Source organism: Heptranchias perlo, chromosome 10 (assembly GCF_035084215.1).
Source record: "Heptranchias perlo isolate sHepPer1 chromosome 10, sHepPer1.hap1, whole genome shotgun sequence".
Taxonomy (NCBI): domain Eukaryota; kingdom Metazoa; phylum Chordata; class Chondrichthyes; order Hexanchiformes; family Hexanchidae; genus Heptranchias; species Heptranchias perlo.
The window spans coordinates 75285774-75309844 of record NC_090334.1 but is presented as its reverse complement, the minus strand read 5'-3'; the positions used below and the strand labels follow the sequence as shown (position 1 = coordinate 75309844).

At 43.5% G+C, this 24071-nt stretch overlaps 1 protein-coding gene across 2 annotated transcripts in view; it reads right to left on the bottom strand.

Annotated features, from left to right (window-relative positions):
- LOC137326704 (neurexin-3-like) overlaps positions 1-24071 on the bottom strand; it is a 1580588-nt gene that overhangs the window by 1079457 nt on the left and 477060 nt on the right. For both annotated transcript variants that reach the window (XM_067992033.1, XM_067992034.1), the window contains exon 5: positions 17023-17406. In XM_067992033.1, the coding sequence (XP_067848134.1) occupies positions 17023-17406 (384 nt within the window). The remainder of the gene's footprint in view (positions 1-17022; positions 17407-24071) is intronic.

The following is a 24071-nucleotide window of genomic DNA, read 5'->3' as shown; positions in this document are numbered from 1 at the left end:
TGTAAATCGCATTTATTATGGAGATGCCTTAGTTAATTTTCCCCCCCTTGATATTCTCTAATTGTTCAGGTTCTTTGTCCCCCCCAAGTTAATTCCTATTAAGTCGGTTTTGTTTAAGGCAAATGCAAAAATCTGTGCAACACTGATTAATATTATTTAACAAACAAGAGAAAAAAAAACTGTTCATCAATTGTTAAAGAATGCATTCAGAGAGAGGCACAGATGTGGAGTTAGTATTAGTGCCTTCACTAATCTGAAGAGGTCTAATTGTCGTTTAATTAATGCGCAACTCTTGATTCATTATTGCTATTATACAACACCTCTGAGTATTCAACGTCAGTTTCTGAAGAAACACATTTCCTGTAGAGGCGTAATATGTGTTTCATTAAACTGTCAGATAATGGCAGCTGCCAGTTAGTGTTAAGATTAGTCTAACTGTGCTGGCAGAAGGCTAATCAGCAGGTAAGCAATGGCACACCTCTTGAGTAGTTAAATGTTTGCTTGTAAGTTGTCCATATTTCCTATCTAACGTAAGAAAGTAAAGGAACAAACAAATGCCATTCTATTTCCAGCACACTTCGTGGCATGTCCTGTTAGTTAGACATTTTCCCTCGCCCTTCAGCTCAAAAATTTTATGTGCCACAAATTACTGGGAAGTGCGAGCTGATAACGGCACGGCATCTGGGATCTTGGTGAACGGCGGGACCAAAAGTCCATGCCCTTAATCAATGAGATTTACGGATTGAGAAAGAAACAGGGGAATGACAGAGAAAGAAATAGGGTGAATTAGAATCACATCAGGTACAGAAAGAGAAATAAAAAGAGTGAAAAAAGGTTGGATTAAGAGAGAAAGAAAAAAGAGGCAGAACGGAAAAGTAAAAATTTTTCTTTTACAAATGTAATTTTACATTTTGAAAATCTCTAAGAACAATTAGATCTGTTTGAACCTGCAGGAACAAGACTCCACAGTTTAAATTGTTCCCTTTCTGGGTCAGAGAGGCACCAAGTACCCGCTCTAACTTTCTGCGGCGAGTTTATCAATCCATATCATCAATCCAACGTCATGTGACCTCACCTGTTGCATTACGCAGAGATTTGTACGCAGCCAATTGGACTGGATCTGTAGTAAATTTCTCCCTGACCTCTGCAGAAGCTTCAGGTTATGAGTTTAATATTACAATCTTCAAACTTGACTGGTTCCATTCCACAGACATCACTCCTATGTAGCCTCAACAAGCCCTGATTCCGTACCATGTTCGTTACTCCATCTCACTTTCTTTCATCCTGTGATGAATTAATATTAGTGCAGTGCTTTTTTAGTTCAGCAGAGTGTTAGTGAGTCAAGAAGAACATTAGTGTCGGAGTAAGTACTTGTAAAGAACATACCTCTGAATGTACCACAGCTTTTAAATCAGAATGACGATGTTAAAATGAATCTTATGCTCAAGTGCTTTCCCCATAGAGGGTAGGAATCTTTCATTCCAACATCAGTTTCAATGCTGACAGGCGTCAATGATGCAGAATGATAAAATTCCTTACGGAGTCTTTCTGCAAGTTAACACTGGTTTTGTAGAGTTCATTGTTACGTAAAACCCAAATGAGATATAATATTTTATCCTGGGGCAGGGTTAGAAATAAAATAATAGATCCTCGTCTGCTTCTGTAAGATAAATACCGCAAAGCTGATTGCTGGCTAGCAAACGGGACTCTTGAGGATTCCACGTCATTGAGACACTTCTGGATTGCACAAGGGAGTCCTTCATTAGGGGAAAAGTCTGAAATGGCAGGTCTGATTTGAACCCTACCACTGGGGAGACATGAAAACCTGTGTACTCAACCAACGAGAAAGTTCCCCTTCAAATAGCAGTCAAATCAGAGCCAGGGCACAACAATTAACTCGTGCTTTTAGCAATTTACTATCGGACTGATTTATATCATCTTGTTCCTTTATTAAGTTATGGAATATTCTGTTACATTTGCATCTGTCTGGTTGACACTCTACGGTTAACAGGGTGGGTAGTCGCCACTTTCCCACTGCTCAATAGTATAACATATTATATTCACCACCACCTTCTCAAGGCAATTAGGGATGGGCAATAAATGCTGGCCTCGCCAGCGACGCCCACATCCCATGAACGAATAAAAAAAAAATTCACATCATTGAGTCACTTTTTGCACAATTCAGGGGAGCACTTAGCTCATTTGCATAGCACTTCCCAAGTTGGTATAAATAAAGTGTCCGTACAGATCTTTTTTTCCAGAAAACTAACATAAACTCCATGAATGCTGCACTCCAATGCCATCCTGAAATGAAGGAATACGGCCTTGCTACTGAAACTGGTGCAGCATACCTCAAAAACTCATCAGATTTACCATGGACCAATTGTTCGAGTGACCTTTCATTGAGATCTGTTTCAGATAGATCGGAATCTTTAGGAACAAGAAAAGGCCTAACAATACTGTATTTTTCTTGATGTATCAATGCTACCTAACTGCATTCTCAGCAAGTCACGCAATCCCTTCTCTCTCCAGTAGCGTACTTAAATTCTTCTTAAACCCAAGCAAATTACATAAAATCATAGAATCTTGCAGCACAGAAAGAGGCCATTTGGACCATCGTGCCTGTGCCAGCTCTTTGAAAGAGCTACCCAATTAGTCCCACTCCCCCTGCCCTTTCCCCATAGCCCTGCAACTTCCTCCCCTTCAAGTATTTATCCAATTCCCTTTTGAAAGTTATTATTGAATCTGTTTCCACCGCCCTTTCAGACAGTGCATTCCAGATCATAACAACTCGCTTCACTGTTTCAATATCTTCTCTGGTGATTTACTCCATCAAGTCTATTCTCTGGGTGAAAAAATGTGATTTGACTTTCCTTTTTACTCTTAACTCTTGAATTTTTAATTTGCATCTCCTGATATTTGAACTCTTTACCATAGTAAATGGTTTGTTTGAACCAACCTTGTTTATTTCTTTCATAATTTTTAAAACTTCAATTACATAACCTCAAAGTCTCACTTTTTCCCCAAATAAAAGGATCTGAACTCATTTAATCTTTCATTATGACTTAAATTCCTAATATATGTGCAGTGAGTGGAGTGAAGGTGCCCACAGAAGAAGGATCACCCTACTCAGTTGGAAGTTATACCTGTGGAGCCAAACACGAAATCAAGTCAACAGGATTCTTAAATAAGATAATAATTAACACTGAGAAAAACATGAAGGCAAAATGCCCACAGTGCAGCACGGTCTCGTTCATTCCCAATGGCCATCATTGTTGGACATGATGGAGAGTTAAGAGTTAATAATTGAACTGACCCATATAACTATAACTAATCATGAAGCAACAGGCTATCTAAGATAAACAGGAAACCAGTGGGGGGTTCCAAGGAGAAGGAAGGATGGATTATATGGTCTACTTCAAATGTCTGATAATGATCTCCAAGGGATGTCTGGGCAAAGAGATACTGACTAGAGTGACATCGACCATGTGTGATTAATGTATAACTTTAGTGCCTAGTGTAATAAACATAGGCAGAGGGATCAATTAACCATGGTACAGAGTGGATGTTACGATAAATAAGCTGTCAATACACTGTTTTTGAAAGGTTCCGAGAACAGATAGATCAGGAGGTCTTGTTTATGGAATGTACCTTTGAAGTAAGCAACTAAGACTGTTTACATAAATAAGCTGTTCTTGAAAGAATCCAAGGACAGAAGAATCACGAGGCCTTATCTGTGAAATGTACCGCTGAAGTTGCCAAACTGAGGTGCATAAGAAGAATGGGTTTTTCCATAGTTGGGAGAGCTCGAGAGAGAAACCCGAAGCTACTCCTGTACGTGGTATAGATTGATCACCTATGCTGTATATGAATAAAATCTGTTCCGTACACTCGTCAAGCTTCTTGTACTTACAGGAAGTGTATCATTATGAACCATAGATGGAAGGAGGTTGACTAAGGGTTGACTCATGGCTGACCCAACAATCATGTCAGAGTATGTTTCAACATTCTATTCAGGAGCTGAACCTCAGACACAATCCCTCAACAGTCAAACTGTGTTCGTTCCATATTTTTAAACTTAATATCGAACCAGTCACATAGCCTGTCCTCAGTCCCCCAATCTGTGATTGAGGACTATATATTGTCACACATCATTACATTAATGGATCCTTAAAACTGCCCTCATTAACAATTGCTAAGCTATCATGATTGCAACAGTCAATATTTTACTCCAAAAAAAAATGACTGTTCCTTTTTCTTGAACTTTGACTTTGATTTAATTTTTCATCCCTTTTGAATTGCAGCATTTCCGTAATTAATGTTTCATGCTTTATTGGAGGGAGAATGCAGTGCTAATTATCATTCCAAATTAGCTTTGCAGGCCTACTGCCCGTAGACATGATGTCAGACTGCAAGACGTGATTGGTCATGAGGGTCAAAGCTTACAGCAGTTCATATTGAATTCTTTCGAAGTTTCAACGCATCAGTCTGAAATATATAAGCCTAGAAATTATACTGTTACTGTCATACCAACAGTTAATGAATTCCTATCAAACTCTTCTGTCTTCTCTTTTAACTGAAGGCATGACCTGTTTATTTTAAATAGGATAATGTCTCTGCTAATATAGCAGGCAAAAGAATTTGGTATGATTGCATAGCATAATTTCCAAGCTCTATTCTCGCACTTTCCTTAAAAAGGAATCAGACCCGAGTGGTAAAGTGATTCCTTTCATTAATTTCTTCTCAATTTAATTGCTGTTCATTATTATTCTAATCAGAGCAGTCTGTGTTTATCTTGTTGGCTAAATGGAGTGTCGTGAGGTTTTTTCCTCCCTTGCTGCCAATGATAGCTAAATGACGCAATCAAAGAAATGTGACCCTTCCTCATGACAACTCTTTAATTGCCTAAAAATCTATTCAAGGCTTAAACATCAAATTATCTGCAATAAAAGCCACACAAGTTAGAAAATTAACGGGTGATGTAATTGAGGTGTTGAAGACAATTAAAAGGATTTGATAGGATAGACGGAGAGAAACTATTTCCTCTGGTGGTTGAATCCAGAACAAGGGGGGCATAACCTTAAAATTAGAGCTGAGCCGCTCAGGAGTGATGTGAGGAAGCAGTTCTTCACACAAGGGGAAGTGGAAATCTGGAACTCTCTCCCCCAAAAAGCTTTTGAGGCTGGGGATCAATTGAAAATTTCAAAACTGAGATTGATAGATTTTTGTTAGGCAGGAATATTAAGGGTGGGTAGATGGAGTTAAGGTACAGATCAGCCATGATCTAATTGGATGGCGGGACAGGCTCGAGGGGCTAAATGACCTCCTCCTGTTCCTTATATTTGTCCCTCCTCTCCTTCCTAAATCTTTCCATCACCACCATAAAGATTGACTTTAATGCACACAACAGTCACTATAACCAGTGATCGTACTCAATGACTATAACATGTTTTCTTCTGCTTCAAAGTAAGCCACCATTACAAACCAGGTGGTCAAAATAAGTGAGCACAAAGTGCCCTGATCAAAGGACTAATAAACTGATCACACCTCTAAAGTCATGAAAATAAAAACAGAAGGAACTCGAGATGCCCAACAGAGAAAGATAGGCTAGAATTTCAGCCTCTGATAAAGGGGCAGCCTATCTTTTCTTTCAGATGCTGAACTTGATTGCATTCAGGTATCTTCAACAAGCAGCCAGAGAGAAAGGAATGTTCTGGAAGGAATGATTGAAATTAAGGGATTGTATTTATCAAGTAAAATCATTATTCTCACCCAAAACCTGTCACCTTTATCCAACAATTTTTGATAATATACATAAACAAAAATGTACATTTGTATTTTTTTTAGCATAAGCTAAAGGTTCTCACCCAGCCGTCACCGGTGTCAAGAAATCAGCTTGGACCATTGCCAACAAAACATCCAAAAGGGGGAGGAGCTTTAATGGGCACCATAGTGCGGCCAGAATATCAATTTTATACTGGTGTCACCCTGGAAACCATTTGGACCAAAGGGATGCATTGTTCAAAGGCCATGTTTTTTGTTTGTTGGTGATCACAGTTCTCCATATACTAAAAAAAATTGTAACTGGTTTTGTTTTTACTTTTTTGTTGAGTTATCACAAAAGCTAGTGGATTTTTGTTTCTGGGCATTGCAGCTGATTCATACAGACCCCATCAACTTCCTCTCAATCATCAGCAAAGTGAAAGAAGGAACCATCAAGCGAGCCATCAAATGGCACCTACTCACCAATAACCTGCTTACTGATGCTCAGTTCAGGTTCTGTGAGAATCACTGAGTTCCATTACTCACCCAGTTTAACTGGGCCAGCCTTGGCTATGAGAGCAACATACAGGCTAAGTACACTGCGATGAATAACTCAACTCCTAACCCCTTAAAGATTTTTTCATCATTGTGGGGTTCAAAACCCCTTCAAAAAAAAGACATTTGAAGGAAAGGGTTAACTGTGCCCCTTTTAAACAAAGACATTTGAAAACCTGCAAACACAGTAATGTGGTTAAACTGTGTTCTCGCAAATCATTTTCCCTCAATGATGCTGATGGTATTGGAGAAGTGCGGGTTTTGGGATCAAAGACAATGTACTGCTGATAGATATCTAGATTATTAAATAAATAAACTAGATGGTTAATATTGAGCTTACAGTGTTGTCAGGCTTTCAGGAACACAGGCTTTTCAACACAGCAGGAGGTAATGTAAGAAAAGGCAACAAGGACATACATCAAAGGCTGCGGATTGGGAAAGCAATGATAGGTGTGAGAAAAGCCTGGACCTCTCATTCCTATCTGGTAATCTGTTAAAAGAAATGGGATTTGTAAAACATCAAATGGTACTGCATCCAGCATATGGTCAAATGGTATAAGGGATGGATTTGAAGCGATCAAAACTGGAGACGTCAGGATCGTTAAGAATGTCTGTGCATAGAAATGAAAGGGGCTATCACTACATGAAAGGCCATAAACAGAGATAGTAAAGGGGCTTTTTATGTTCCATGGCTCGAGCACACGGTCTTTCCGACATCAAAGTCACATGATCAAAGCCTAAACTGTCAATCATAGAATGGTTACGGCACAGAAGGAGGCCATTCAGCCCATCGAGGCCGCGCCGGCTCTCTGAAAGAGCAATCCAGCTAGTCCCACTCCCCTGCTCTTTCCCCGTAGCCCTGCAAATTTTTCTCGTTCAGGTACCGATCTAATTCCTTTTTGAAAGCCACAATTGACCCTGCTTCCACCACCCTTTCAGGCAGCGCATTCCAGATCATAACAACTCGCTGCGTAAAAAAAGTTTTTCCTCATGTTGCCTTTGGTTCTTTTGCCAATCACCTTAAACCTGTGGCCTCTAGTTCACGACCCTTCCACCAGTGGGAACAGTTTTTCTTTATTTACTTTGTCTGGACCCTTCATAATTTTGAACACCTCTATCAAATCTCCTCTCAACCTTCTCTACTCTAAGGAGAACAATCCCAGCTTTTCCAGTCTATCCACATAACTGAGGTCCCTCACCCCTGGAACCATTCTAGTAAATCTTTTCTGCACCCTCTCCAAGGCCTTCGCATCTTTCCTAAAGTGCGGTGCCCAGAATTGGACACAATACTCCAATTGTGGCCGAACCAGTGTTTTATAAAGGTTCAACATAATATCCCAATTTTTGTACTCCATGGGCCCGATATTAGGAGGGAGGCGGGTTGCCAGCGGGGGGTCGACTGGGCGCGTGGGTAATCCGCCCAGTAAAATCGGTGGGTTCCCCACGCGGTCGTAAGTAAATTGAAGCCACTTACCTTGGCTTCCGGGTTTTGCGCTGGAAAGCTGCGCAGCGGGCGGACTGCGCACCCGCATCATAGGCTGTCAGCTGGAGGAGCCCTATTTAAAGGGGCAGTCCTCCACTGACTGATGCTGCAGAAAGGAGCCAAAATTACAGCATGGAGCAGCCCAGGGGGAAGGCTGCTCCCAGGTTTAATGATGCCTCACTCCAGGTGGGGTGAGGAGGAGGGGGAGGACAGAGATCTTCTCCCCGGTGGACGGGAGGAAGCGGCCTGCTTTTGCCACCACGAAGGCCTGGCTCGAGGTGGCAGAGGAGGTCACTAGCACCAACAACATATCACGCACCTGCATACAGTGCAGGAGGCGCTTCAATGACCTAAGTAGGTCAGCCAAAGTGAGTACAGTTACTCATTCCCCTACACTCCATCTGCCACATCACCGCCCCCACCCCACATCTCCTTCTGCACTGCCAACACTACTCTATCACATCACTCCTCACACCCATTCAAAGCTCATCCTCATCTTACCTGCACTTACTCACCTCGCCAGTACTCATCCCACCACTACCACTCAACACAATCCTCATACAATCTCATGGCTCTATCTCATACTCACCCTCTGATGCATCTCTTTCACGGTCAGCCTCATCCAACCTGCCACTACCTATGCTGCAGCCACAGGGCATGCATCACATATGTGCAGTAGGAAGCGTAAGGCAAACGTGTCGTGAGCATGAAGGGGATGCACAAGGATGTTTGAGGGTTTGTCATGGTTTTTACTTATATTTGCTTTCTGATCAACTCACATTACATATTATATTGTCACCACTACTGCCACTTCTTGGCCATTCTTGACTGGCTTGTGCAATAATGCCGTTTCATGAGGTTCTCCATGAACACCCTTGATGCCGCCCATTGGGTCACCCTACAGTGGGTGTATGTGTAGTTGGACGACTACTTTGTGGAGGTGCCTGTTGCGCGACACTGCGTTGTGTAGCTCCACGGCATGCCTGGCGAGATTGGTGATGTTGCTCGTCCTCCAATGGAGTGATGAATGCAGCAATGGACCCCCCCCACCCCCATCCTGATGGTGTGAGTGTGAGGGGGTCCACAAAGTAAGTAAATGTGTTTGGACAGCAGAGTTTAGGATATGATTTAATAATTTGGAGTGTGGAGACAACAGTGTGGCAGGCAAAACTTTGTCTGAGGTGCTGAGGTGACAGAGTGACCTGCTGCAACGAATGAGGGTTTACCCCGCACCTGTTAATTGGACCTTTGCAGCTGCCGCTGGCTGCAACACGTCTGTTTAAACAGGGAGTGTTTCCCCCAGCATGGGAAACACGCTCTTGGGGAGTCCAAAATCTGAATCCTCCTAAAATCTCCAACTAATGAGGTCTGTAAACAACCTCAAGTACCCAGAGAATGATCTTAAGTGTGATCCCGCCAGCTTTGCTTGCCGGTGGGAGTCCCGCATGCGGGGGCTGCGCGCGCAACGATTCGCGTCATTAGGGAACCCGGAAATGGGCGGGTTGGAGCCGGGCTCCGGACCCGCTCCGGGAAACCCCAATTTTAGGAACCCCCCCGCCACGAATGCACCCGCTCGGCCATCCAAAAATTGACCCCATGCCTCTATTTCTAAAGCCCAGGATCCTGTATGCTTTCTTAACCACTTTCTCAACCTGTCCTGCCACCTTCAATGACCTGTGTACATATGGCCCCAGGTCTCTCTGTTGCTGCACCCCCTTTAGAGTTGTACCCTTTACTTTATACTGCCTCTCCTCGTTCTTCCTACCAAAATATATCACCTCACATGTCTCAGCGTTAAATTTCATCTGCCACATGTTGCCCATTCCACCAGCCTGTCTATGTTCTCTTGAAGTCTATTACTGTCCTCCTCACTGTTTACTACACTTCCAAATTTTTGCTCAACTGCAAATTTTGAAATTGTGCCCTGTACACCCAAGTCCAAGTCATTAATATATAAAGAAAAGCAGTGGTCCCAGTACCGATCCCTGGGGAACACCACTGCATACCTTCCTCCAGTCTAAAAAACAGTCGTTCACCACTACCCTCTGTTTCCTATTACTTAGTCAATTTCGTATCCATGTTGCCACTGCCCCATTTATTCGGTGGGTTTCAATTTTATTGACAAACCTGTTATGTGACACTTTATCAAACGCCTGTTGGAAGTCCATATACACCACATCAACCGCATTGCCCTCATCTACCCTCTCTGTTACCTCATCAAAAAACTCAATCAAGTTAGTCAAACACGACTTGCCTTTAACAAATCCATGCTGGCTTTCCCTTATTAATCCACCACTTATCAATTTTGTCCCTAATTATTGTTTTTAAAAGCTTCCCCACCACCGAGGTTAAACTGACTGGCCTGTAGTTGCTGGGTTTATCTTTACATCCTTTTTTGAACAAGGGTGGAACATTTGCAATTCTCCAGTCCTCCGGTGCCACCCCTGTGTCTAAGCAGGATTAGAAGATTGTGGCCAGTACTTCCACAATTTCCACCCTTACTTCCCTCAACAACCTAGGATGCATCCCATCCAGACCGGGTGACTTATCTATTTTAAGTACAGCCAGTCTTTCTAATACCTCCTCTTTATCAATTTTTATCCCATACAATATCTCAACTACCTCCTCTTTTGCTATTGGCCGTATCTTTTTCCTTGGTAAGACAGATGCAAAGTATTCATTTAGTATCTCTGTCATGCCCTCTGCCTCCATGCGTAGGTCTCCTTTTTGAGGCCTCACCCCTCCTCTTACTATCCATTTACTATTTATAAGCCTATAGAAGTCTTTTGGATTCCCTTTTATGTTAGCTGCCAGTCTATTCTCATACTCTCTCTTTGCCCCTCTTGTTTCCTTTTTCACTTCCCCTCTGAACTTTCCATACTCAGCCTAGTTCTCACTTACATTAACAACCTGACATCAGCCACACGCCCCCATTTCTGCTTCATCTTGCTCTCTATCTCATTCGTCATCCAGGGAGGTCTGGCTTGGGTTGCCCTTCCTTTCCCCCTCGTGGGAATGTATCTAGACTGTACCCGACCCATCTCTTCTTTAAAGGCCACCCATTGTTCAATTACAATTTTGCCTGCCAATCATTGAATCCAATTTACCTGGGCCAGGTCTGTTCTTATCCCACTGTAATTGGCCCTCCTCCAATTAATTATTTTTACTCTCGTTTGCTCTGTGTCCTTTTCCATAGCGATTGGACAAAAAGAATGGCACTTCCCAATTCTACGTCCTATTGGTAAAAACAATATAAAAGACGACTTTGAGAGAAGAACAGGCTCTTCACCACACGGCAGTCAAAAGGAACACACACTGCAGTCGAACATCGTGCAAGAAGAAGAGGATCTTGAGACACAAAAAGGTGATCACTTCTGAGCTGCCTTGACATAAGAATTAACCCAATAACAGATATAATTTAGTATAATTATAATCAATAGAAGTAGAATGAAATGTACTATGAATCTATGTATCTATAAATGTAAACTGTACAGTGTACTAATATAGTATGAACCATGTAACGTGTGTTCAATAAGGAAGTGCTGGTGGGCCGAGAAGGGTGCATGATGGTTGTTGGAGTAAAGTTTGCAATTAAAACTAACAGAATGCTGACAGTATTGAAGTGGCAATTAACTGACCTTGGGAAAATCACAGGCTTGAGGGAGGATGGTCTGTAATGATCAGGGAGTCACCCAGGCTCAGGCCTCTCTATCTTGAGCCCCCGCAAGCTAGTGAATAGAAGTCTGTTTATACAAACTGTGTCCTGCGAAGGCTGGCAATGTAACTCTAAGATAAGGTACCGTTAAGTCTGTAACAACAAGGGCACAGATGGAACCAGGAGTGGCTTGGAATGTAACTTCTGAAAGGTGAGAGACAATGAGGAAGGCGCACAAGATTCTGGCGAGGAAGAAGAGAAGTCTTCAGTCAACAGAAGAGAGAGAGAGAGAGAGAGAGAGACCGTGCCGTAGACACTTGGAGAGATACTTCCAAGGTTTCAAGGAACAGACTGTGACTATTTCCCTTTGTTAAATATCACTTTCTTTGTACTAATTGTGATGTGCTTAATAAATCTGTTTTACCTTTAACCATAATACCAGTACCGTGGTGGTCTTGTTGTTGTCACGAACCAGTCCTTGGACTGGATTAAATTAGAATCCTGAAAGTAGGGGTTGAAATCCTACAATTGGCGACCATGAAGGGACTATTATTGACAACAGCCAAAACCTGGTATTACTGGATATAAGGTAACGGACACGAGGGTTATCTCTTGATCACCGGTAAATCCTTGTGGAGAGTTAGTAATAACTAACGGATAGTGGCTCTCAAAAGTACACCAAGATGCCAAACAGGGATCTTTGGAGGGAGTATAGTACCCGGATATACAAGAAGTGTAGCGGGACCGATGTAGAAGTCTTATCGTTAGAATGCCGAGGGAAAGGCCCAGAAGATAAGTTGAAGGAAGTCATGGTGTTCATTGAACAGAGAGTTACTGATAAAAAATGGAGGTGGGATAAGGCGATACGTTTGATCACTTATGCTGCCTCATATTGTGCGGAACGAGATCGAGATATCATCCGACAGCAGCAGAAGGAACTTGCCGAGAAAGATAGTCAGATTGGCAGTTTAAAATAGCAAGTTGCATCGGCAGCTGCAATCAAGCAACATCAAAGTGTTAATGCTGTACATGCTGGATTAGCATCACATCATTTAGAAGAAACACGATGCCAGCTAGAAACTGTAATGGAAGTTAATAACGGACCACCTCCCGCCTGGGCAGCGTTACTACCAGCAGGGGTACCTCTCTGGGCGGGTACGATCGAACAATCCCAGCCCTTGGACTTTGCAGGGTTAAAAGCCTGTGTTCAACATTTGGGACCAGTGACCATGCAGACTTGCCCAATCGAGGTGCCCTGTGCTTTTGCGGGCTGACTATATGCCATATATACCATGGTACAGGGAACCCCAAATGCGAATGACCAAGATGGGAAAAATGAGGTTGCGTTTAAAAAAAATATTCCTGAGTAACATGCGTCCATCGCTTCGATCAGCTCTGGGACATACTATTACCCACGGGTCACCGTGGGACACCATACTCCAACAAACCACGTCGGCTTGGGAGTTTGCGAAAACCCAGATGCAAGTACTACCCGCCAGTATGCTTTCCCCAGACAGGCCTGTTAACACAGTAGAAGGTCCATGTTATACCCCTTCTGCGTCACCGCTCAGACCTAACGGTGTATGCTATAATTGTGGAGTCGCCGGACACTTCACGAGAGACTGTCCAGGTGATCAGCGTTTCAGTGCTGGGAGAGATAGAAATGGAGGGCTTCGAGTAAACCAGACCCCAAGATCGAATCAAATGACCAAGGGAAACCCAGCCCCGGGCGAATATCGAGCCCAGGAGCCACCTAATTCTAAGGCATGGTCAGACACTGTAGATGATAGGATAGAAAAACGGACCACTCGCGCGCATGAGCGTCCGGTAGCCCAAATTACAGAGTCACGGCCAGAATCCCCTCCTTCCTTATGACAGGACCCCACCCCCTCCCGATGGAGAGAGGTGAGGATCAAGCGGGACGGTCCCCGCCTCCTTGCCCGGAGGGGTACGGCAGACAATGTTGATTGACACCGGATTTTCCATAACTATTGTGCACTCCTCCTCCCCCGAGACCCACCTCACTGGGGGAAAAATTAGTTTCACAGTGACGGGGATCATGGGGTCCCACACCCTTGCCTACCCGGGGGGTAGTATTTACATCATGCTGGGAGATTTACCAGTGCGGGTGATAGAACCCGTATATATGCGTATGAACGATGAACGAGGCATCCTTGGGAACGACACCCTGCGAGCACTGACTGTTATTTTAGACTACAATCATGATAGCATGTGGACGGGATCAGGGGTGGAGGAAGTTGTCCAGATTTTAGACACGCACTCCGTGCATGCCGTTAAAAAGGCAGGGCAGCTGGAATTACCGACTTACCGGTTGCCTGAGGTACAGGAATTGATTTTTTAAAAATTATTCGTTCTCAGGCCCTCTTATGATATATAAGCATTTGGGTCAGTGTTGTCACGCACCTGTCCTCTCAGTCAAATAGCCGAGGGTAACCGGGGGAGTAAAATGCAGGAATTTATCATCATGTTGGAGTTCAAAGGACAGTGAATGCTCAGTTTTCCCTTTATCCCCCCACCAATTTTCTCTCTCCATCGAGCCTGTCCCAAACAGACATGACCCTCAATGGCCCCCACCCCCAACTAGCAGTCATGCAATTTCCTGGGAGGCAATAAATAAATATTTTTTTTAAAAACTAGGCTAATTCAGCAAAAAAAATCTCGGACATTTCTGTCCAATCACCTAAAACGATCAACACGAGTTCAGGAGATCACTGTGACCTTGATACACATTACCAACATGCCACCTACTTTTTGTATGCAGTGATATTGGCCACAGCAAGCAACTTGTCCAGCTCCTTGCAAAAGCAAATTCACATTGACCACATGAACCCGTAACTTATTCCAAGTGTTGGTAAACCTCTGCGTAAAGGAAGGCCTCTGGACGTCTAACCTAGCTCTATGCTTACATAGCTCATATACACGACCCATCATTTTCTCCTGCCTGTTCAGTTCAAATAGTCTGTCAGACACAGTCTAGTCCCTTCAGTATTTTACATACTTCAATTAAATCACCTCAAAGTCTACGATTTTCCCGTGCAAAAACACTGAGCCCTCTAAGCCTATTGTGATAACTAAGGGCTTTTAAACTAAGGTACGTTCTACTGGGAATTTGTTTTACCTTTTCCAGGGCCTCTACATCACCCACCATGTCAGGTGACCATGTCAGATGAGGCTTAACCAGGGTCTGATACAATTACACCATGTTTCTTTTTTGTTTTATACTGGATGGTCCTTGCAGTATATCCTAGTACCCGATTTCCCTTTGCAATCCCGTCCCATCAGTCTACTCTCAATCATCAGCAAAGTGATGGAAGGTGTCGTCGACAGTGCTATCAAGCGGCACTTACTCACCAATAACCTGCTCACCGATGCTCAGTTTGGGTTCCGCCAGAACCACTCGGCTCCAGACCTCACTACAGCCTTGGTCCAAACATGGACAAAAGAGCTGAATTCCAGAGGTGAGGTGAGACTGACTGCCCTTGACATCAAGGCAGCAAGGAGGCCGAGTAAAATTGAAGTCAATGGGAATCAGGGGGAAAACTCTCCAGTGGCTGGAGTCATACCGAGCACAAAAGGAAGATGGTAGTGGTTGTTGGAGGCCAATCATCTCAGCCCCAGGACATTGCTGCAGGAGTTCCTGAGGGCAGTGTCCTAGGCCCAGCTATCTTCAGCTGCTTCATCAATGACCTTCCCTCCATCATAAGGTCAGAAATGGGGAGGTTCGCTGATGATTGCATGGTGTTCAATTCTATTCGCAACCCCTCAAATAATGAAGCAGTCCGAGCCCGCATGCAGCAAGACCTGGACAACATCCAGGCTTGGGCTGATAAGTGGCAAGTAACATTCGCGCCAGACAAGTGCCAGGCAATGACCATCTCCAACAAGAGAGAGTCTAACCACCTCCCCTTGACATTCAACGGCATTACCATCACCGAATCCCCCACCATCAACATCCTAGGGGTCACCATTGACCAGAAACTTAACTGGACCAGCCATATAAATACTGTGGCTACAAAAGCAGGTCACAGGCTGGGTATTCTGCAGCGAGTGACTCACCTCCTGACTCCCCAAAGCCTTTCCATCATCTACAAGGCACAAGTCAGGAGTGTGATGGAATACTCTCCACTTGCTTGGATGAGTGCAGCTCCAACAACACTCAAGAAGCTCGACACCATCCAGGACAAAGCAGCCCGCTTGATTGGCACCCAATCCACCACCCTAAACTTTCACTCCCTTCACCACCGGCGCACAGTGGCTGCAGTGTGTACCATCCACAGGATGCACTGCAGCAACTCGCCAAGGCTTCTTCGACAGCACCTCCCAAATCCGCGACCTCTACCACCAAGAAGGACAAGAGCAGCAGGCACATGGGAACACCACCACCTGCACGTTCCCCTCCAAGTCACACACCATCCCGACTTGGAAATATATCGCCGTTCCTTCATCGTCGCTGGGTCAAAATCCTGGAACTCCCTTCCTAACAGCACTGTGGGAGAACCGTCACCACACGGACTGCAGCGGTTCAAGAAGGCGGCTCACCACCACCTTCTCAAGGGCAATTAGGGATGGGCAATAAATGCCGGCCTCGCCAGTGAAGCCCACATTCCATGAACGAATAATAAAAAAATCCAAGAGGGAATCCAGGAGAAACTTCTTTACCCAACGAGCGGAACGTGCTATCATAAGGAGTAGTTGAGGCAAATAGCACATATGCTTTTAAGGGGAAGCGAGATGAGCACATGAGGGAGAAAGGAATAGAAGGGTGTGCTGATAGGGTTAGATGAAGTAGGGGGGACGGAAGCTCGTGTGGCGCATAAACACTGGCACAGACCAGCTGGGCCGAATGGCTTGTTTCTGTGCTGTAGTTTCAATGTAATTCCTAGGTCCCTTTGCCGCTCAACAGACTTTAATTCTGTGCCAAGTGTGGCATATACATGCTTGGCATAAGTCCTACCCATGTGCATGAAACTACATGGTCAAATTCCCAGCTGATGTTCACACATGAAGAATGCCCATTTGGCCAAATGCTTGGCAAACCAAATTCTAGAAAATAGTCAGCTCCGTCAGATTTTAGGAGGGGAGGGAAAAAATTGGCAGAGAAAGTAAAGAGGTACGTAAGCAAAAACTGAACGCGAGCTGTCCTTTGGGCTCCAACATGAAGTTAAATTCTTTATTTTCTCCTGTACTTTTCTCCCCAAGTTGCACTGACCATTTGACTGAGAGGACAGTTGAGTGACATTGCCTCCAACAATGCAACACTGACCCAGCTGTTATGGTGTAATGAGAGTGTCTGGGCATGGGAACGAGTTGCCTATTCTCCTGCCCTCCGACAGGGAGATGCCTGACCTCTGCTCAGGCATCTAGCTGAGATCATGAATTGAGCAGAGCCACGGATCAAATCTGCATCCTACCATTCCATGGTCCTTCAACATACTGAATCTCTGAAGCAAATACTTGGCACACTTTCACTTTGTCAAGGAACAATAGGCAGGAAACAATCAAATCACAACAAAATCATTTTCTTAAGAAGGTAAATCACACTTACCTCTTTCACATGTTCTTCCCCAGAAGCCCATGCCTGTGCAGTCACAGATGAACCTGTTCCAACCTTCCCGGCACACTGCATTGTTCTTACAAGGGTTGCTGTCGCACTGTTTTATGCTCAATCGTATGCAAGATGGCTTGACCCCAGCAGCGTTCTGTGCCTCAGCCAACTGTCGGATATCCTTGCTCCTGCCATCAATAAACAAGTCCCTGATACAGCCAACATAGCCATAGTTAAGCATGGCCGTCCACAGCTCCGTGGGCAAGATGGAACCCATTCTGTTGTCTGGCAGTCCTCCAAGGTACATGTCCCCCTCCAGGTCAAGGATCTCACTATCTCCGCTTGCCATGAATGGGGTGCGCCGACTATTCACCGATATAGTACCTGCAAGAGAAAATCAGATGGCTTAGAAAATGTTGCCCCCACTTTTATCGAATGAGTTATTTTGTGCCTGGAGCAGAAAGATCGCCAATGTATGACAATTAGAAGTTTCTGTTTCAATGCATCCCATAATACAAACAAGGACTGTAAGAAATCAAATAAGTGCATTTGCTTCGTCCAATAGCTCAGCATGTTAATGTGAGAAGTAGCTGAGCCACACCGACTAGGAGGGCATTATCCATAGTCTGTACAGAGTTAGCTAGTCGTAGCCAGGACAGCAGAATGGGTGAAAGAAAGAGAGAACATGCATTTATATAGTGCCTTTCATGTGCTCAAGACATCTCAAAGCACTTCATAGCTAATGAGGTACTTTTCAAGTATAGTCACTGTTGCAATATAGGCAGACATGGCAGACAAATTGCACACAGCGAAGTCCCACAAACAGCAATGAGATAATCTGTTTTAGTGATGGTAGTTGAGGGATTAATTTTGGCCGGGTCATCGAGAGAACTCCCCTGCTCTTCTTCGAATAGTGCCATGGCATCTTGGGTGCCACAATTAATCTCTCCATCTCTGGGTTAGTGAGTAAAAATCAGCCAGGGTTCCTAATCCTAATTGCTATCCAGTAACTCTTACTGGAATTGCACATGTGATGACATCAGGTGAGGAAAAGACCAGGCTTGACAGTTATGCCATCACAATCAAATAGGGTGCTGATGCTCACCATTAAGGCTCACACATGAATAACGGCCTCTTGGACCGGACATATGAACAGGTGGAGGCCATTCAGCCCCTTGAGCCGGTTCTGCGATTCAATTAGATCATGGCTGATCTATATCTTAACTCCATCCACTCGCCTTGGTTCCGTAACCCTTAATACCCTTGCCTATCAGAAATCTATCAATCTCAGTTTTGAAATTTCTAATTGACCGAACTGCAATAGCTTTTTTGGGGGGGGGGAAAGATGTTTCCAAATTTCCACTACCCCTTTGTGTGAAGAAGTGCTTCCTGTCATTGCCCCTGAACGGCCTAGCTCTAATTTTAAGCTTATGACCCCTTGTTCTGGAGAACAACTGATGTCCAAGGGGCTGTTTTCCAGAAAGTCGTCAACATCTTCAGGAGGGGAAATTGGTGAGAGAGAGAAAGAAAAAAAAGCAAGTGTTATTATCAATTATCGATTACATAGTGGAGTAATAGCAATGCTGTGATTGGCTGTCAAAGCTCGGAAACAGTGGAGGTCCAAAGAGACTTAGGGATCCATGTACATAGATCATTAAAATATCATGGACCAGGTACAAAAAATAATCAAAAAGGCTATTGGAATGCTGGCCTTTATATCTAGAGGACACTAGAATATAAGGGGGTAGAAGTTATGCTGCAGCTATACAAAGCCCTGGTTAGACCACACCGGGAGTACTGTGTTCAGTTCTGGGCACCACACCTTCGGAAGGATATATTGGCCTTGGAGGGACTGCAGCGTAGATTTACTAAAATGATACCAGGACTACAAGGGTATATTACACAAACTGGGATTGTATTCCCTGGAGTTTAGAAGATTAAGGGGTTGTTTGATCAAAGTTTTCAAGATATTAAGGGGAACTGATAGGGTAGGTAGAGAGAAAGTATTTCTGCTGGTTGGGGAGTCTAGGACTTGGGGACATAGCCTAAAAATTAGAGCCAGGACTTTCAGGAGTGAAGTTCGGAAACACTTCTACACGCAAAGGGTGGTAGAAGTTTGGAACTCTCTTCTGCAAAAGGCAGTTGATGCTCGCTCAATTGTTAATTTTAAATCTGAGATTGATAGACTTTTGTTGACCAAAGGTATTAAGGGATATGGAGCTAAGGATGTGGAGTTAGGTCACAGATCAGCCATGATCTCATTGAACGGTGGAACAGGCTCGAGGGGCTAAATTAGCCTACTCCTGTTCCTACGCATTCTATTTGCCTTGAACACGACTGAAATTCCAATTGCTTCATCCACGAACCTCTTCAGAGTCATGATTTTTTTTCCCTTTTGGAGACAAGTAACGATTTCACAGAAAGACAAGGAGCTTGTGATCCAATGTCAGTAATGAACTCTGAGGTATGTGCTTTGCTATATCAGCAACTGTTACAGCAATCTGCTTCACCTGGAAAAACGATCCCGCAGTATAACATCGGCCCGGTCGATGCATGCCATCGTCCATTCTTGCCCAATTAAACTATTTTGTTTCCAGGGCAGAATGGTGATCAAACACATTGGGGGGTGCCAACTTACTGTACCATAGAGTAAAGAACCACTCCGCATCTAGCTCTTGCTCTGCACTTACCCACATTGGGGATGATTCCTTCCACAAGCTACCTACAGCAAGTCTGTAAAGATTTTCTTTATAAACATGCTGACAATTTTGCTGCACATGGTACACAGAGGAAATTCTGTTCATTGTGAGTTACCAATTTCAGCTAGCTATCGTGTTCTCTAAAAGTCCGGATTTGTCCACCTGCCACCATTTCAAAGTTGGACAGTTCTGTAACTCTCTCTGAACAGATTTGCGGCAGTCCCTGTTGGGACACCTGGTCCTCTGCAGTCCAAAAACAATACATTTTCTGCAGAAGTACCATCAACAAGTACCCATTTTGCAGGAAGATGCATACAGGATCACACAATACCACTCCCTTCAAACTGACAGAATATCAAACTTAGACCAGCGATTATACAGCCTAAAACTACAAAAATATTTCTTTACAAATGCACAGAGAAAACAAAGCATGAATAAATTTGGCAACACTAAAACAGTATAATAATCAAATGTAGTTAACCATGTCTACAACTTCTTCAACAGTTCTCAGAAGGGCTTTAAAAATAACATGCTGAATCATTCATCCTCTCCTTTTCTTGCCATCTGACTGCTGGATGACCCTTTACTCAGGGTGTACGTATTTACATTATGGAGCTCATAATTTCAAATTTAGAGTAAACAAGTGAGGTGCAGCAAGAGGCCAGTTTGTAAAATTCTTCTGATGTGAGGTGGCCAGCTTAAAAAAAATTCTTAAACAGCTAGAAGACCTGAGATTTATGTTCAGCAGTGCCAAGGTGCAACCTGTTCGTGTGAGCTGTATTTGGAAATCACGAAGGTGGCTGATGAATTGCAATATGGTGTGTTTTCTTCTACAAAGCCTTGCATTTAGATAGCACCTTTAACGTAGTAAAGCGTCTCAAATGCGCTTCACAGGACCATTATTTAACACCGAGCCACATAAGGGGTTATTAGGTCAAGTGACCAAAAGCTTGGTCAAAGAGGTAGGTTGTAAGGGGCGTCTTAAAGGAGGAGAGAGAGGTAGAGAGGCGTAGAGATTTAGGGAAGGAATTCCAGAGCTTAGGGCTTAGGCAGCTGAAGACACGGCCGCCATTGGTGGAGCGAAGAAAATCGGGGATGCGCAAGAGGCCACAATTGGAGGAGTGCAGAGATCTTGGAGGGTTATAGGGCTGGAGCAGGTTACAGAGATAGGGAGGGGGCGAGGCCATAATCTAACACAATAATTTCAAACAGGGAGGTCATGCTTGACCAACCTAATTGATTTCTTTGAAGAAGTAACAGAAAGAATAGACAAGGGTAATGTAATAGATGTAATATATTTGGATTTTCAAAAGGGCTTTGATAAGGTACTGCATAGTAGACTCATGACTAAGGTTAGAGCATGTGGAGTCAGGGAACAAGCAGCAGAATGGACAGCAAGCTGGCTACAAAACAGAAAACAGAGAGTAAGGTGAAAGGTAGTTACTCAGACTGGCAAAAGATGGGAAATGGTGTTCCACAAGGATCGGCGCTGGGACCACTGTTGTTCACACTTCACATGAATGATTTGGACTCGGGAATCGGAAGTACAATTTCAAAATTTGCGGACCGCACCAAATTGGGGGGTGTAGTTAATACTGAGGAGGGCTGCGACAAAATACAGAAACACATCAATAAGCTTGCAGAATGGGCGTGAAATTGGCAAATGAATTTCAATATAGGTAAGTGTGAGGTGGTACATTTTCATAGGAAGAATAAGGAGGCCACATATTGCTTGAAAATAAGAGTCTAAAAGGGGTAGGGGAGCAGAGGGATCTGGGGGTACAGATACACTAATCACAAAAAGTAGCGACGCAGGTTAATAATCCCATTAAGAAAGCAATCAAAGCACTGGGGTTCATTTCTAGAGATATAGAATTGAAAAGCAGGGAAGTTATGTTAAACCACACTTGAAGTACTGTGAATAGTTCTGGTCTCCTTATTCTGAAAAGGATATAGAGGCACTGGGGAAGGTACAAAAAAGGTTCACTGGGATGATACCAGAACTGAAAGGTTATACCTATCAGGAAAGATTGAACAGGCTGGGGCTCTTTTCTCTAGAAAAAAGACTGAGGGGTGACCTGATAGAGGTCTTTAAGATTATGAATGGATTTGATAGGGTAGACGTAGAGGAGATGTTTCCGCTTCTGGGGAAGACCAGAACTAGGGGTCATAAATATAAGATAGTCACTAATAAATCCAATAGGGAATTCAGGAGAAACTTCTTCACCCAGAGAGTGATTAGAATGTGGAACTGGCTACCACATGGAGTAGTTGAGGCGACGAACATAAATTCATTTAAGGGGAAGCTAGATAAACACATGAGGGAGAAAAGAATAGAAGAATATGTTGATAGGGGAAATCTACAATACAAACAGTACAAACAGCTGTTCAAGAACAAGTGAAAGGGAAAAGCGTAGAGCAGCGGAAAGAAAGTGTACTTTAGGCACGACAGATAAAATAAAAACTAGAAGGCGTAAGGCGATTAACCCAGCATCAAAGCTGTGACAGGGGGTTGGGAACCTGAGCAGGGAGACAGAGGAAAGAGTGTCAGGAAGGGACAGAAGGTATGGAGTAAAAGGTAAAGTGTTAAAAAAGGAAAAAGCAGGAACTAAGTGTCACAAAACATATTTGAAAGTTCTTTATCTGAATGCACGTAGCATTCGTAACAAAATGGACGAGTTAACGGCACAAATAACTACGTATGGGTATGATCTTGTGGCCATTACAGAAACATGGCTGCAGGGTGACAACGACTGGAAATTAAATATGCCAGGGTATTTAACAATCAGGAAGGACAGGCAGGAAGGAAGGGGAGGTGGGGTGGCTATGTTAATAAAGGAAGGAATCACTGTAATACAGAGAAATGATATTGGGACAAAGGATCAGGACAATGAAACAGTTTGGGTAGAGATAAGGAATAATAAGGGGAAAAAAACACTAGTGGGCGTAGTATATAGGCCTCCGAACAGTTGCAACTCTGCTGGAAGAAGTATTAATCAGGAAATAGTCGGGGCATGTAATAAGGGAACAGCTATAATTATGGGGGATTTTAACTATCATATTAACTGGACAAATCAAATTGGGCAGGGCAGCCTTGAGGAAGAGTTTATTGAGTGTATTAGGGATGGATTTCTTGAGCAGTATGTAACTGATCCTACAAGGGGGCAGGCAACCTTGGACCTGGTCCTGTGTAATGAGCCAGGATTAATTAATAATGCCCTAGTTAAGGATCCCCTTGGAATGAGTGACCATAACATGGTTACATTCCATATCCAATTAGAGGGTGAGAAGGTTGGTTCTCAAACAAGCGTACTGAGCTTGAATAAAGGAGACTATGATGGTATGAGAGCGGAATTGATTAAAGTGGACTGGGAAAATAGATTAAAGGGTAAGACGGTATATGAGCAGTGGTGTTCATTTAAGGAGTTATTTTACAACTTTCAAAAAAAATATATTCCACTGAGGAAAAAAGGGTGTAAAAGAAATGACAGCCATCCGTGGCGAAGTAAAGAAATTAAGGATAGTATCCGACTAAAAACAAGGACATATATGGTAGCCAAACTTAGTGGGAGGATAGAAGATTGGGAAGTCTTCAAAAGACAGCAAAAAGTAACGAAAGGATTGATTAAGAAAGGGAAGATAGATTATGAAAATAAATTAGCAAAAAATATAAGAACAGATAGCAAGAGTTTCTATAGTTATATAAAAAGAAAAGGGGTGACTAAGGCAAACGTAGGTCCCTTCGAGGATGAGACCGGGAAATTAATAGTGGGAAACATGGAGATGGCAAAAATGCTGAACAAATATTTTGTTTCAGTCTTTACGGTAGAGGACACTAAGAATATCCCAACACTGGACAAACAGGGGGCTCTAGCGGGGGAGGAGCTAAATACGATTAAAATCACTAAGGAATTGGTACTCAGTAAATTAATGGGACTCAAGGCGGATAAATCCCCTGGACCTGATGGCTTACATCCTAGGGACTTGAGGGAAGTGGCAGTAGGGATTGTGGATGCTTTGGTAATAATTTTCCAAAATTCTCTGGACTCGGCAAAGGTCCCGGCAGATTGGAAAAATGCTAATGTAACACCCTTATTTAAAAAGGGTAGTAGGCAGAAGGCTGGAAATTATAGACCAGTTAGCCTAACATCTGTGGTGGGTAAAATTTTGGAGTCTATTATTAAGGAGACAGTAGCAGAACATTTGGATAAACATAATTTAATAGGACAAAGTCAGCACGGCTTTACGAAGGGGAAGTCATGTCTGACAAATTTGCTCGAGTTCTTTGAGGACATAATGTACAGGGTGGATAAAGGGGAACCAGTGGACGTAGTGTATTTAGACTTCCAG